Source organism: Saccostrea cucullata, unplaced genomic scaffold (genome assembly GCF_032062105.1).
Source record: "Saccostrea cucullata isolate Sc308-1 unplaced genomic scaffold, CSIRO_AGI_Scuc_v1 ctg845, whole genome shotgun sequence".
NCBI classification, from domain to species: domain Eukaryota; kingdom Metazoa; phylum Mollusca; class Bivalvia; order Ostreida; family Ostreidae; genus Saccostrea; species Saccostrea cuccullata.
This window is the reverse complement of record NW_026925447.1, coordinates 189,685-202,993: the sequence shown is the minus strand read 5'-3', so window position 1 is coordinate 202,993 and position 13,309 is coordinate 189,685. Positions and strand designations below refer to the sequence as shown.

The 13,309-nt window shown below is 29.5% G+C and overlaps 2 protein-coding genes across 4 annotated transcripts; one reads left to right on the top strand and one right to left on the bottom strand.

The window, feature by feature from the left end:
* On the top strand, positions 1-3,433 carry LOC134268869 (uncharacterized). Its single transcript, XM_062751112.1, has 4 exons — positions 1-98; positions 2,041-2,096; positions 2,370-2,495; positions 2,779-3,433. The coding sequence occupies exons 1-4, from the start codon at positions 1-3 to the stop codon at positions 3,189-3,191; spliced, it is 693 nt and encodes a 230-aa protein (XP_062607096.1). The 3' UTR covers positions 3,192-3,433.
* A 2,201-nt stretch (positions 3,434-5,634) lies between these two features.
* Positions 5,635-11,479, bottom strand: LOC134268867 (uncharacterized). 3 transcript variants are annotated; one of them, XR_009992450.1, is made up of 7 exons: positions 11,359-11,479; positions 10,878-10,949; positions 9,744-9,966; positions 7,502-7,621; positions 7,280-7,376; positions 6,766-7,053; positions 5,635-6,110 (listed from the first exon to the last, which is right to left on the bottom strand). XR_009992450.1 is itself a non-coding variant. In XM_062751111.1 (6 exons), the coding sequence occupies exons 2-6, from the start codon at positions 10,938-10,940 to the stop codon at positions 6,924-6,926; spliced, it is 633 nt and encodes a 210-aa protein (XP_062607095.1). In that variant the 5' UTR covers positions 10,941-10,949; positions 11,359-11,479; the 3' UTR covers positions 6,749-6,923. The 3 variants fall into 3 exon arrangements, 1 of the variants encoding a protein (XP_062607095.1); XR_009992451.1 differs by lacking the exon at positions 5,635-6,110 and adding an exon at positions 6,530-6,557; XM_062751111.1 differs by lacking the exon at positions 5,635-6,110 and having other exon boundaries at positions 6,749-7,053.
* Positions 11,480-13,309: the final 1,830 nt, after the last annotated feature.

Sequence of the window (13,309 nt, the reverse complement as noted above, 5' to 3'; positions counted from 1 at the left end):
ATGGCGAATGTTAGAATTTTATTCCTCATCATGTCTAATCCTGGATTCATTGATATATCACAATCTCCGCAGAAAGTGTCGGCACAGTCATGTGATGGGTAAATATATATATATATATATATATATATATATATATATATATATATATATATATATATATATATATATATATATATATATATATATATATATATATATATATATATATATATATATATATATATAAATAATCAAAGTCAATCTAGAAGATTTCATGTATACATGTAATCATTTTTTTCTTGTCTAGAATAATGATGCTGATTTTTCATTGAATTGACTTGAAGGGCGACTTTTTTAATGTATAAGATACACTTTTTTAAATTTACATTTTAATGCACAATTGAAGAACAGCTAATTGTTAATAAATAATAAATTTACACAAATTATGCATATTCTACAAAGTGTATTTTTACTTGTTTTATTTTCTTATGGAAAATGAATTTTTTGTGGTAATGATAAAGTCTTTATTTTCTTTTCACTAGTTTATAAGGGATTTAATTGATATGTCTGATATTATAAAGAAAAAATATTTATACAAATTGTTTTCATTTTATTTCTCATAATTAATTCCTAACAACTGTTGTCAAGTAACGAATCAATTGACGAGAGACATATTTCCTGTTTTATTCCATTTTTATGTGTATCCTTACGATAAAAAAAATGCCTACATGTTAAAACAGAAAATGAAACCTAAGTGTTCAATTTCACAGCAGGGAAGTTTCAAATAGATTTTGAAAATCTATAAATAACATTTTATTTATAAATAACAGGCAATGCCATTTCCCTGTTGTATAATAGAAAATTAACTGATTTTATCTGATTTATCAAATGTTGATTATCTAGATAAATACGGCAATAATAATATATTTTTAAAGGACAAGATAGGGTAATGTCCAAATCCGACCCACGATTTGATGCGAGCGCATGTAAAATTGTAGTTTTGGTATAGAACTTAAAATGATGACTGATTTGAAAACAGCACTAATTTCAATCCAAAGCTTACAATGGAAGTCACTAGATATAGAGGGTCAGCAGTTGGACATGTTTATTTTCCCGAATTTTTTCAATCCTTGTAGAATTTTTTCTTCGGGAAATAATGAGAAGAAGATTGCCTATCTGTGATTTTACACATATGAATGGTTTTCAAAATGTGAACTGAGGTTCAAATTTCAGTACTATGTAGTCTGTCCCATCATTTTTATTTAGGAACGTAAAACCAAAAAGATATTAAGCTCAGACGACACGTTCCTCAAATTTATGTTTTGTATCTCTGGATATTATATCAAAAAACATTCAAAATGTCATTATCTCCTGATTTCTATATCGTTTTCAAAATGTTTTTAAATATAATTAAACTAAAAATTGTGATATAGGCCATTCAGAAGATTACCGACAAGGGTTTTATAAGAAATATGACCCCGTGGTATCTTGTCCAAATGCCTGGTAAGGTACCCTAATTTTTTGTGAGGAAACTTGTTTAAGTACCTAGACTTCAATGATAAATTATATATTTTGGGGGAACGTGTCGTCTGACCTTAAAGAATTTTTGAAAATTTTAGCTTGATGCGTTCATTATTTGTCAAATATTATGGAGTAAAAACGACATTATAAGATCACCTGGCGCCATCGGGATTTAGTTGACATCCGACAACGTAATAATATTGTTTTTCAATGAATGACTTTTGTACATCATATACTAAAATATGATGCGATTTCCTAGAGATGAGTAAGAACTTAAACTCGTTTTGATTTTAACTTTACAATGTCATGAACAGTGGCTTTCAACGCATATAGTATTGTAAATGAATTTATACATTATGAGACATGCCCGATTGATTGTGCCAGCATATATCAATATTTGGAGGAAGTACGCGTATATCGGAAATTGTAATGATCCGCCAATTAAACCCCTCCTATAAATACCGTGAAGTCTTTTCCTTTGCATTAGAATTCTTATTTTTCATAGTGCAATTTATGTATTCTATTTCATTTTTTATCTAGTAAGAACGGATGCTGTGCTGGATTTACATGGGATGCATCACTTAGAGCTTGCAGAAGTATATACTTTTTCAACTGAGAATTCCATGTGTACCTGCATGCACGTGGATGTTTTTTGAACAACGTTGTATATCTGGAAAGAATGTTCATACGATCGTTTAAAAAAATATTCTAATGAACACATAACCAGAAATGAGATCAACGATAATTATATTAAGAAAACAATGTATTTTTATAAAGTTAGTCATTCTTTTAAGGAACTCTTTTAAGTGAATGTAATTTATTAATTAAATCGACATTAAATAACAATAATTGTGTTTAATCAATAATAGAATGCACGGATGGTTATTTCGGTCTCAACTGTAGTCAACCATGCCTGTATCCCTATTACGGAGAAAACTGCAGCGCAAAATGCCAGTGTGCAGTACAATTCTGTAACAACACATTTGGTTGCTTTGGTGAGTTCATTCCCGTTTATTCATGAAATGTTTTTTTTTTTTTTTTTTTTTTTTTGAAAATCTAAAAAAAACACGAATACCCCCTTTTATATTTTCTTAAAAAAAATCAATGATAAAACAGAGAAAAATATATTCCATTTTATTTCAAGATCGGACTGTATATCCTCAATAAAACCTTACTGAATTGCTTTGCATGTTACAGCTTGTTCACCATTTGGTTAAAAATTGCTTCTTTTTCATTCTGGAATTATATTAATAAATGTATTTTGCTTTTGTTTGCAAGATAATCAAAGTACAACTGAAACTGACCGACAGCTGTCGCAGGGAATAACCCTTGAAATTGAGACACATAAAAGAAATGCTTACGACGAGTCGGCTGGTACAATTGGACATATGTTTTCCCATGATACATTCAAAGTTATACTTTCAATTGTCTGTGTTGGAATAGTTCTACTTTTAATTTTTCTAATTACTAATTTTATTTTATACATACGTACACTAAACATTTTGAAAAATCATTACGGATCAACCATGATGAAACGTTGTTTTGGAAGTTTGAAGAACGAGCAAAATATTCAAAAAATAATAGAAGGAACTGCAAATATTTCAATGATCTATGACAAAAAAAGACCACGTATTCTCTTGAAATTCAAAATAAAAGCAAACAAACAAATCGAACGGACAACCAATATCTGATTTCAGAAGAAACACGACATCTGTCTGAAGAGTTAAGGGAATACGAGTCTATAAATGAAGGGGTGCCATTCATGCTTTCTACAACGAGTCATCGTGTTGACGAAAGCATAATCAATACTGCTGACACTTCATCAGATTATAAAGATGAATTTGATACAAATTTGAAACAAATATCAATTCAAGATCTAGACTCCACTGAAAACATTTTACAGAATGATCGACAGCAAGACGAGTATCTAACGGTTTATTAAGTGATAGTCCATTCATCTTTCTTACTCAGAAGAACAAGACTTACGATGCCAATGCATTTGGTTGCTTATTAATCACACTTATTTGTTATGAACATAAATAATTCAGCAATAAAAAGTCAAACTCATTTATATGAAATTGTTTGGACCATTCTATCATTAAAATATAATCCATTATGATTTTTTTTCGAAAGTTAAGTATACATTACCAAAGTATTTTTTGTATATCCATGTCCAGTAATGTCGTCAAATGTAATAAAATCAAAATTTAAAAACAGATAAATAAAACATCGGATAAAAATTTAAATGTTTAAAATATAAAAAAAAATATGCTATTTGACTGAAATGTTTATTGAGGTAATTTTAGATGTAAATAGTGAAATTTATGTAAAGGTAAACAGGAATGTAATAGCTATATCATCGCCATATTTTTTTTTAATCCCTTGCTCCTAAATATACCCGTTTTACTAATTAGTGTAAACATTTGTCACCTGTATAGACTGGTCTGTTTTTTTAGCATCTGTACTATCCTGCATTGAAAGAAGCGTACGATTGCTTGTGAAACTATCGAGTGCTCTTCAATTGATATTTTACAAAATGTGCTACTACATAGACTGTACATGTTTGGTTGTGTTTCGTTTGAATCATCAATAGTAGAAATAGATAAAAAATAAGAATTTAAGGCTTCAATTTTGTCTATGTTAGAGTAAGCCAACTTTTTACTACCTTTATTATTATATATTTCAATAGGTGGTATCTCGTTAGAGAGTTTAATGTTGAAAGAACCCTTCATCAATTTCCAATAAAGTTTATTATTATTTTTACTTTAGTCCTCTTAATATGTTTCAATATTGTCATAATAATTAGCCATAGCATGTTTCTTCATATTGTTAACTGCATTCCGTACCTTTCTATATTCAGACCGATCAGATTCTCTTTTAGTTTTATTTGCTTTTTTTTATGAAGACGGTCTCTAGTTCTAATAGTTTTCCGTAATAATAATCGAACCATGGTTTGTCACGAGGACGGATTGTTATTGTTTGTTCCGATACGCATTCGCGAACACAAGTGAGAAATTCAGATGTGAAATTTTCAGTGGCCAAGTCTACGGTATCAGCTTCATTGATGATTTTATCCCAATTACAGTTTTCTATCAAAGTATTTAATTTACCAATGTCCGCATTTTTATAGGCCCACACTTTTCTTTTGAAAGAGCGATTGTAGAATATATTAGAGAAAAGTGAGATAAAAGTAGCTCTATGATAACTAATTGATGGTTCCATTACTAATGTGCCCGATTCGCATACTTGAATATCAACAGAAGAAAAAATTGGGTCAAGCAGCGTGCTCAACGTGTTTGTAGTTCTTGTAGGTTCATGGATATTGTTAACTAAACTGTGTGTTGCGATTATTTCACGGATGATATGTGTTTGTGAAACTGTAAAGAGGTCAACATTAATGTCACCAACTAATACTATCTTACTGGATTTTTCACCAACTTAATCAATACTCCATAAAAGTTTGGTCCAAAAACCGCCATCAGAGTTTGGGGGACGATATACACAGCATAAGAAATAGTTAAAGGTATGATTATCAATTTCAATCCATATGCATTCAACGTCAGCTGGTTCGAATTCATGTCGCCTAATACATGTAGCACGTGTTTTTTTTCAGATAAATAAATCATGACACACCCCGAAAACAGTTCTATCTTTTCTCAAAATATTACAAAACCCATCTAAGTGTAAGTACTATTGTGTATAGTATGGTCCAGATGGGTTTCTGTAAAACATAAAATGTCAAAATCATGAACAAAAGAGTTTTAATGATCGATTTTATGTCTAATACTTCGTATATTGAGGTATAAAATGTCAAGGACATTTTCAATGGTAGGCCCCGGATTGACCTCGATATCGCCACATGCTAACACAACTAATGTAAACTATTGAAAATAAAAATTGATATACACATTGATATAAACATTCAATTTAATATCGTCTTTTTTCATACAATATTAATATCTTTTTTCATAAACTAGTGTCTAAGATAGATAAAAATATTTTCATGTGAAATAAGAAAAGTGGATTAACATTATTTCATGGAATTCTCAATATTCATAAGATTCAGTTTGTTACAAAGTCATAAATTTTGACATGTAAATGACACAATAAGAAGTAAATTGATGAAAACCTTCTTTGAGGAAAAGATATGCTGAATCTGAGATCAACGAATAAGAATGGTTTTCAAAGATCTTGTTTTGTTCAATTGAGCAAATGGAAGTATTGACATGCCATTTAGTAACATAATGCAAAAAAATCATATTAAAAATATGAAACGTCTAACATCAATCCCAACATTCAATATAGTTCTTTTATCTGCAATTTGCCATACAAATGATCCGATTAAAAAATGACAATATCTACAATACAAGCACAATATATTCTAACAATTAACAGTGCAATTTGAAAAAGTACATTAATTCAAAAACAACAAAGTGAGCACTGAAAATATGACAAAACAAATGTAAAAAATAGTATAGCGATTAGATATGTAAAACAATTAAGAACAGTTATGCATAGGGACGCATCTTTCAAAATTCACACGATGGTTTGTCATTAACTACCCTTTTATTCTCCCTGATTTTAGACTCTCAATGAAAAAGTGAACACATCTAAAAATAAAGAATTCATTTGTATAAAAAAAATATAGAATATTCAGATCAAGATAAACTTTTTAATATGACAGCTAATACAGCATGTAGCTCAGAATGAAATAAAGTCATTGTGAAATAATTCTTCTTAATTTTTATGCGGTTTTTCTAAAGGATATTAAAAGTAAAGTTTGAATTTTTATTATTTTAATTATTACCGAAGGGTTATAGTATAGCAAGGGTTTACAAACATAAGGCCACACTGACATGTATTAAATATTTATTTGTTATAATTTTACAATAGTACAGTACGTGATTAAAGATTTGATCAAATGTATTCTAAAAAAAAAATAAAGTTTATACATGTTCACCTTCATGTATCAAATGTGAAGAAAAATATTTATTTAGAGTTTTTACCACAATTTAATCGATTAGTACCTGTATTTTCGATTGTTTGCTATCTTCAACCTAAAATATGTGAAAATAAATACAATGCATTGACAATTAAAGTAAATTTATCAGGGACAAAATTATTTATTGTGTTGGTTATCTGACTTTTAAAAAAATATTGAAAGTATTGTGCATAGACATTCATGTCAGTAGTTATATTTGTATTGAAAGGAATATAATATATAAGTACAGGTCAATAGCCTGTAAATGTCTATCTAAAATGTACCTTGATGTGATTCAATGGGCTATATGAACTTCTTCAAATGGCGGAGGTTGGACAGCTTGAATCGAAGAAAAGTAGTAATACACAGATAATTATACTTTTTTAAAACTCTTCAGTTTGATTTTCTGGATAAAAAAATCGAGATGGCATAGAAAAATATTTTATAAATTAATCAAATACTTGCCGTTATAGTCAATTCTCCGGAATTTTTGGAAAACAAAACAAACAACTGTCAAAACAGTCAAGGCAAGCACAAATGATAATATTGGCCAGAATGTTTCAGCAAACGTTCTGAAATATATATAATAATAAAAATTGTAGCAACTATGTTATAATTGCATTAAGTAATATTATAAAATCATCCTGTTTTCAGATGTATCTGAAATTTAAAAATTTAAATTTCAAAAAAAAAAAAAATAATAATAATAATAATTAAATAACATATAATATCTACAGGCTTTTGAGACTGGTCGATGAAGCGGAAGCAGTGACAGTAATAGTAAATGCAAATTCTAACCTGGTCATTTCTTTGTTTGACTCAGTTGTCGATACAAAAGACAATATTTCACTCAACGTGCTATTGTCCCTTTGAATCAGTTTGTAACATCCCTGATCTTAGGAACAAAATGTAAATGAATCTTTAGAATATTTCACAAAACCCATCATATTGTGAAAGTTTTTGAGGTAAATCTTAATTTCAAAGAGTGTCAAAAAAATTAGAAACATGGAATATACGTACAAAGAAATGCATCCCTTGAATCGTAACGGAATGGACATGGTGGGTTGTACAAACTACAATTTGTGTCATAGTTGGGCTGAATGCTTTCTCCTCTTAAATTGTATTCTGCACACCGATATCCTGAAAAGGTTATTATTTTTTCATCCATATAAATTATTTATTTGTATGCTCAATATTAACATGCTATCTACTTTAAATGAAATTTTCAACCGTATTTGAATTGTAAATATTGCTTAAAAGTCTACATATATGCAGTGTAAATATGTCATGTTTTTTATCCCATTAATTGAAACAATCTACGAGAGCTCTTACATAACTTGCTAACAATGTTATATCTTTTACACTTCATTTTAAAGTTAAGGAATATCAGATCAGCATATTACTATATAAAATATTTTTTGTTTATATGCGGATAAAAAAATAGAACTCGTGTCACTTAATTATAGAATTAACATGCTAAATAACAAGGGTCACTGACAACTTTGTAATGTCGAAGGAATAATGTGACGCGCTTCTCATTTAATATATCTTTTTTTTTACATTTCACACGAATGATAAAATATTTTTATATTTTACAAAAATATATCACTTTATATATCATAATGTATATAATTTGAAAAATACCTTATTTTGACCTGTTCCATAATATCATTTCTATAGTTCTGAATTTTCATTAACAATAAATATTGTTTGATATAAAGAGATATGAATCATATGCATAGGATAAATTATTTGAAAATCTAAATAGAAACAGTTTGTCAATTAAAAAATAAATTAAATTAATTAAAGTCTAAAGAAGTGTATGCAAAGTTTAAAAATCAATCAAAGGTTTAAGGCAAATTCAAACCTAGTACGAGGGCTGTTCAATAAATAATGTCCTGAAATATATGACATACATTACAGATATCAGATGACACTAAAATTGACTTTCTCTCATTATTGAATCTTTCATAAATTTATAACAGTTTATGTGACCACTTTTCATAAAATAGTTTCATCATGAGAAGCTGGGAAACAAGGACTTTTCGAGACACTGCATTATAAATGAATAGTAAAGAATCAGTAAACTAGAGTGAAAATAAAAGCTTTCTTATAGCTGCCGTAAAACTTGTTAAAAATCCCAAAGAAATATTTACTGAAATATGTGACATTTACAGCAACCAATGCCTGTTTTATAGACAAAAGAGCAGGTGAATTTCAATGATAAAAAATTATAGAATGGGCATAAAAAATTGGTACCCTCCTTGCCAAAAAAAATTATAACAACTTATGTACTGTTCGTCAAATTTCAACAAATAATATTTGATGATGTATGATTGACATTAAGACACATAGCAAATTTGATAGACATCACATCGGGGGTAGTTTACACTGTATTTAAGAAACGTTTGACGGTAAAAAAGCTTAGTACTCAGAGGTCACCCTACATTTTGAAAAATGAGTGAAAATAACAGTGTTTACGAAAGTCCTAAAAATTATTTTAAAATATCAGTAATTGTAGTTATCCACGTTTGTTTTATATTCAAACAGATATTAAAACATGAATCTATTGTTTAAAACCCTAAAAATAAAATTTACCATAAGATGTACTTGATAAAAACGCGAATGTCTGACAAGTGCACATGTATGCAAGAGCACAAAGACAGATTTATATGTAATTTTCTTAAAAATTAGTGGTATTGTTGTTCAAAATCGTATTCGGAGAGACAGTTTAATTTCTGGAGGAGTCTAGAAAGCACTTTTTTGGCCAAAAAATCAGAAGGTTTATTAGAGGATGGACCCAGAATCAGGAATCCATAAAATTGAATTTCTTCAAGACAGCGTCCAAACCCGCATGCCCTGAAGAGTTATGGGGTTTTCGGGATAAACAGAAAGTTGATATTTTTTCACATTAACAACATTCGGCAGATCTTTGACCTTTTGACTTGTTTCTATTTCCAACTTGGAAAAAACACCTTTCAGAAGGAAGAAACAAGTTCGGGAAATCATTGGATCTGCCATTTTCCAGTACACTAAGGGTCATACCAAAAAATTAGTTCTACAAACAATCAGAAATTGGATAAAAAATGTTACGGACATGCACTTTATTTAAAAGAGAATAATTAGTAAAATCATGAGGAATAAATCATTGAAAAGCGTCTTTTGCTTCTTTCTGAGCACCGAGGACATTATTTATTGAACAGCCCACGTACATGCTTATTTTTTTAGTTTTATTAGGTATCATCTTAAAAAAATGATCTACCGTTTATGAAAGTCGGAGTCGCGCAAATCGAAATGGTTGCATTCAAAAACGTGTTAACCAAACAGTGGTACTGGAGCTTGTCTGGTGTTCTACATGGTTGGGTTAGCGAGCTACAATTCTTCAGCTTGGCTTGTTCTTCCCATGCTCTTTGGGATTCTGGACAACTCTCGACGACTTGTATATGAGTCGCATTACAAGATGAAAGGCTGTGACTTGCATTACCCTAGATTATAAAAAAAGAATAAGTGAATATGAGATCGACCGTCTTAAGATAGTAGAAAAAACGCTTTTCACAGTAAATAACAAGAAAACATTGATATAACCATCAATTGTCGCCCGGGATATATATAAAGTAAACAGTGAAACTGAGTTTTGATCATCAAAACGCTTTGATATGTGTGAAAAGGCATGCGTCTTATTGATGAGACGATATTTGCGAATATTTTGAAAACTTGTAGTCGGATTGAATATGTATAGAGCAGCCCGGTCCCCTGGGCTGCAATAGCTTAATGTGAATAGTTGTTTGAAAATGTAAAAATATCCAACTAAATCAGTTTTATATTGAAACTATGTATATGTATTTTTCAAATGAGAACAATAAGATAAAATAACACCATTTAGTCTTCTGAATTGTCACTAAATGGTCTTAAAAGATGATTGATTCGATACCTCTGCCATGCATTGACATTTAAATTCAATTCAGAAGTGAAAAAAAGGAAAGAATGGAAAAAGTATGCTTTTGGTATTATTTATTAAAATGTGTAGATGCTCTATTTTCCCATGTTGATCTGTATTTATCATCATAAAAAAAACCCCTTATGTTAAACGTAAAAAGTTAATTGATTAACTAGGGATTGCCATTTTTGACTATGATACAATTCGAGTTATCTTTCTTCCAATAAAGCGATAAAAGCTGCACATGCACGAAGTCATTGGTTTTTAATGCAGCAGTTTTTTTACCCATTTACACGTTTTATTGACTGAGGTTAGTTTATACTAAACAGATAAAAAAAAAAATCTTGTCAGACACAAACATGGTTAACATTTGTTATTTTTCTCTCTTGTATATTTTAAACAAGTTAAAACATATTTATTTCATTTTGGTTTTGTTTTTTTTTTTTCAATGAGTCTAACCTTTGAAAGATAAGGATGCATAATTAAAAGAACCATACCTAGACACCATTTGATGTAGAACATGGTTAATAACTAAAAAAACCAAAACAAAACAAAATCAAAAGCTAAACATAGAGAGGAAAACTTTATTTGTTTTTGCATAGCAGATGTATAAAATTATCAGCATGCAAGGTATTCCACACAAGCACAATCTTAAAATAGAACCTAGTCATCAAATTTTCCTCTTCTGGATTTTTTATACTCAATAAAAGATCGTTTACTCTATTAGCTACTTTTATCATTTTCAAATAAATATATCGAATATCCAGTAACGTTTAAACAATAACGTATAAATAAATACATGCATTATATCCCTTAAGAACACAATGTACTTTCACTTCATTTTATATCTGGGAATTTATTTAGTTTAATCATATCTAAATTTTTCAAAAATAATATTTCATAAAACATTACGTTAAAAATCAAACAAACTTCCTTTTACCTGAATCGTCGTTGTCAGTTTTATATATTAGGTCCTTTAAGTTTTAATTGTTCATGTGTGCAACAATACTATGATTATGCATGAATCATCACATATTATTAAGAGACCATTTTCCACGTTGCTTGGGACACAAACCACCCACTTTATCTACAGGGTGATTCAATAATAATGTCCTAACTTTTGATGTTGTATTTTTACCTTAAAAAACTATAAACACTGCGACATTTAAGTCCGGACACGACAAAGTCTGGACTTTTAGGTACCCTTTCGAAAAGACCTACATTAGATTTTTTTCTATATTTTGGTGGGATTTTTTATTCTGACCTCATCATGTCAATCTCAACTTCCACATTGTAGTAGTTTTCTCATAAACCTCTGTCAAAACCTAAAATCCCATGGGAGAATGGCGGGATTTTTCATCCCACCAAAAATCCCACCAAAATCCCATGGGAGAAAAAGTACTGTGGGATAATTTCTCCCACATGGGAAAAAAATCCCACGGTTGTTGCAAAAATGGGATTATTTCTCCCACAGGACAAAATATCCCACTAATTGATGTCAATATAGGATTTATCCCATATTTTTGGTATGTGATGGGAGAAATTATCCCACCAACCTATTAAATATATAACAAATCTGAAATTAACCACAATAAGTAAACTTAAGCACCGTTAAGAGTGGTGTTTTATTTCTAGCGCCGAAGAATGTAACATGCAGTATACATGTAGTATTCTCAAAATATATTTTTTTTCATTATCATTTTTTGTTATTTACCCCCCAATAAGGCATATTGTCTTGCTACTGATGATTTGTCTGTCCACCATCAGTTGCCATTCATTTTCTTTGCAGTGTTTGTACACATTGAAATGATATTTGTTATATCTATTATATGAATATCTAGGTCTACGCAGGTTATCTATGTTACAATATATTTCTTTAACTTCTCTGAATGATTATGATTATAATGACAGCTGCTAACATAATTAATTAACATGATTAATGAATCCAAGATATGAACTTCATAATTCTGACAGTACTTTTTACATGTCTTTCAATTAAAAATGTGTCAAAGTCACAGATTTGTACTTCTGTTATTGTGTTTGATACAGTCATATTTCATTATTTGTTCACATGTAACATGCTCCTTCCTAACACTTCTTTCTGATAATAAAATGTGTTTCTTTTTATTTACGCCTGGTTGGTGTCTGTTGAAAGGTGAATTTACCCAAGACTCATATACAGCTATACTATCTGTACCTGTTGATATAATTTTGACCATTTACTGATTTATATACTCACTTGTTAGTTGCTTCACTTTGTGTTGAGATGATAATGGACTAATTCAAGCATGTTAAACCAATATCTCAAAGAAATGAATATGAATGAGACTAAATTGATTTAAATGTACGTGAATTAATCCTTAAAATTTAGTCTTTAAATCAATTATTGACTAAAATCTGATCAAATCACCAAATTTTTCTTTCCGAGTTCTTGCATCTCTGTTGCGACAATTCATCAAATGATGTATTATTTTACTACGATTGCCAAGTGCAGTTGAGATCTCAGATGATTTACAGTCAACTCGTACACAAACCAAGTCGTACTTAAGGTTTTAAAAAATTGAGGAGTCAACTCCTCTACAAAGGTTTTTCTTTATGCCTCTGATTTTTCCTATACCATTATGCGCAGATTGTCTTTGTTTTCCCGGTGTAATTAAATCTGAGGCATCAACTCCTACATATTTTAATATTGTAAAGGTAATATATTATATATTTTAGACAACTAAATTTGACTAATAAACATGATAAACATCACTGCAACAAGATATACATGTATGTAAAATTTTACATTTTAACAGTAGTCTTCTTTTTGTAAGTGCAAGTAATATATGTGGATATAAATGTAACTTGATATAATGCAGATAAGAAAGTTATCTTAAATATTTCAACAA

Excerpts from the sequence above, each read along its gene's own strand:
- LOC134268869 (XM_062751112.1), top strand. The coding sequence starts at position 1 with ATGGCGAATGTTAGAATTTTATTCCTCATCATGTCTAATCCTGGATTC. Across the intron at positions 99-2,040 it reads TCGGCACAGTCATGTGATGG|TAAGAACGGATGCTGTGCTG; the intron begins GTAAATATATAT and ends TTTTTTATCTAG. Across the intron at positions 2,097-2,369 it reads ATCACTTAGAGCTTGCAGAA|AATGCACGGATGGTTATTTC; the intron begins GTATATACTTTT and ends AATCAATAATAG.
- LOC134268867 (XM_062751111.1), bottom strand. The coding sequence starts at position 10,940 with ATGTTCTACATCAAATGGTGTCTAGGTATGGTTCTTTTAATTATGCAT. Across the intron at positions 9,967-10,877 it reads TGCATCCTTATCTTTCAAAG|GGTAATGCAAGTCACAGCCT; the intron begins GTTAGACTCATT and ends TTTATAATCTAG. Across the intron at positions 7,377-7,501 it reads TTCAAGGGATGCATTTCTTT|ATCAGGGATGTTACAAACTG; the intron begins GTACGTATATTC and ends TTTGTTCCTAAG.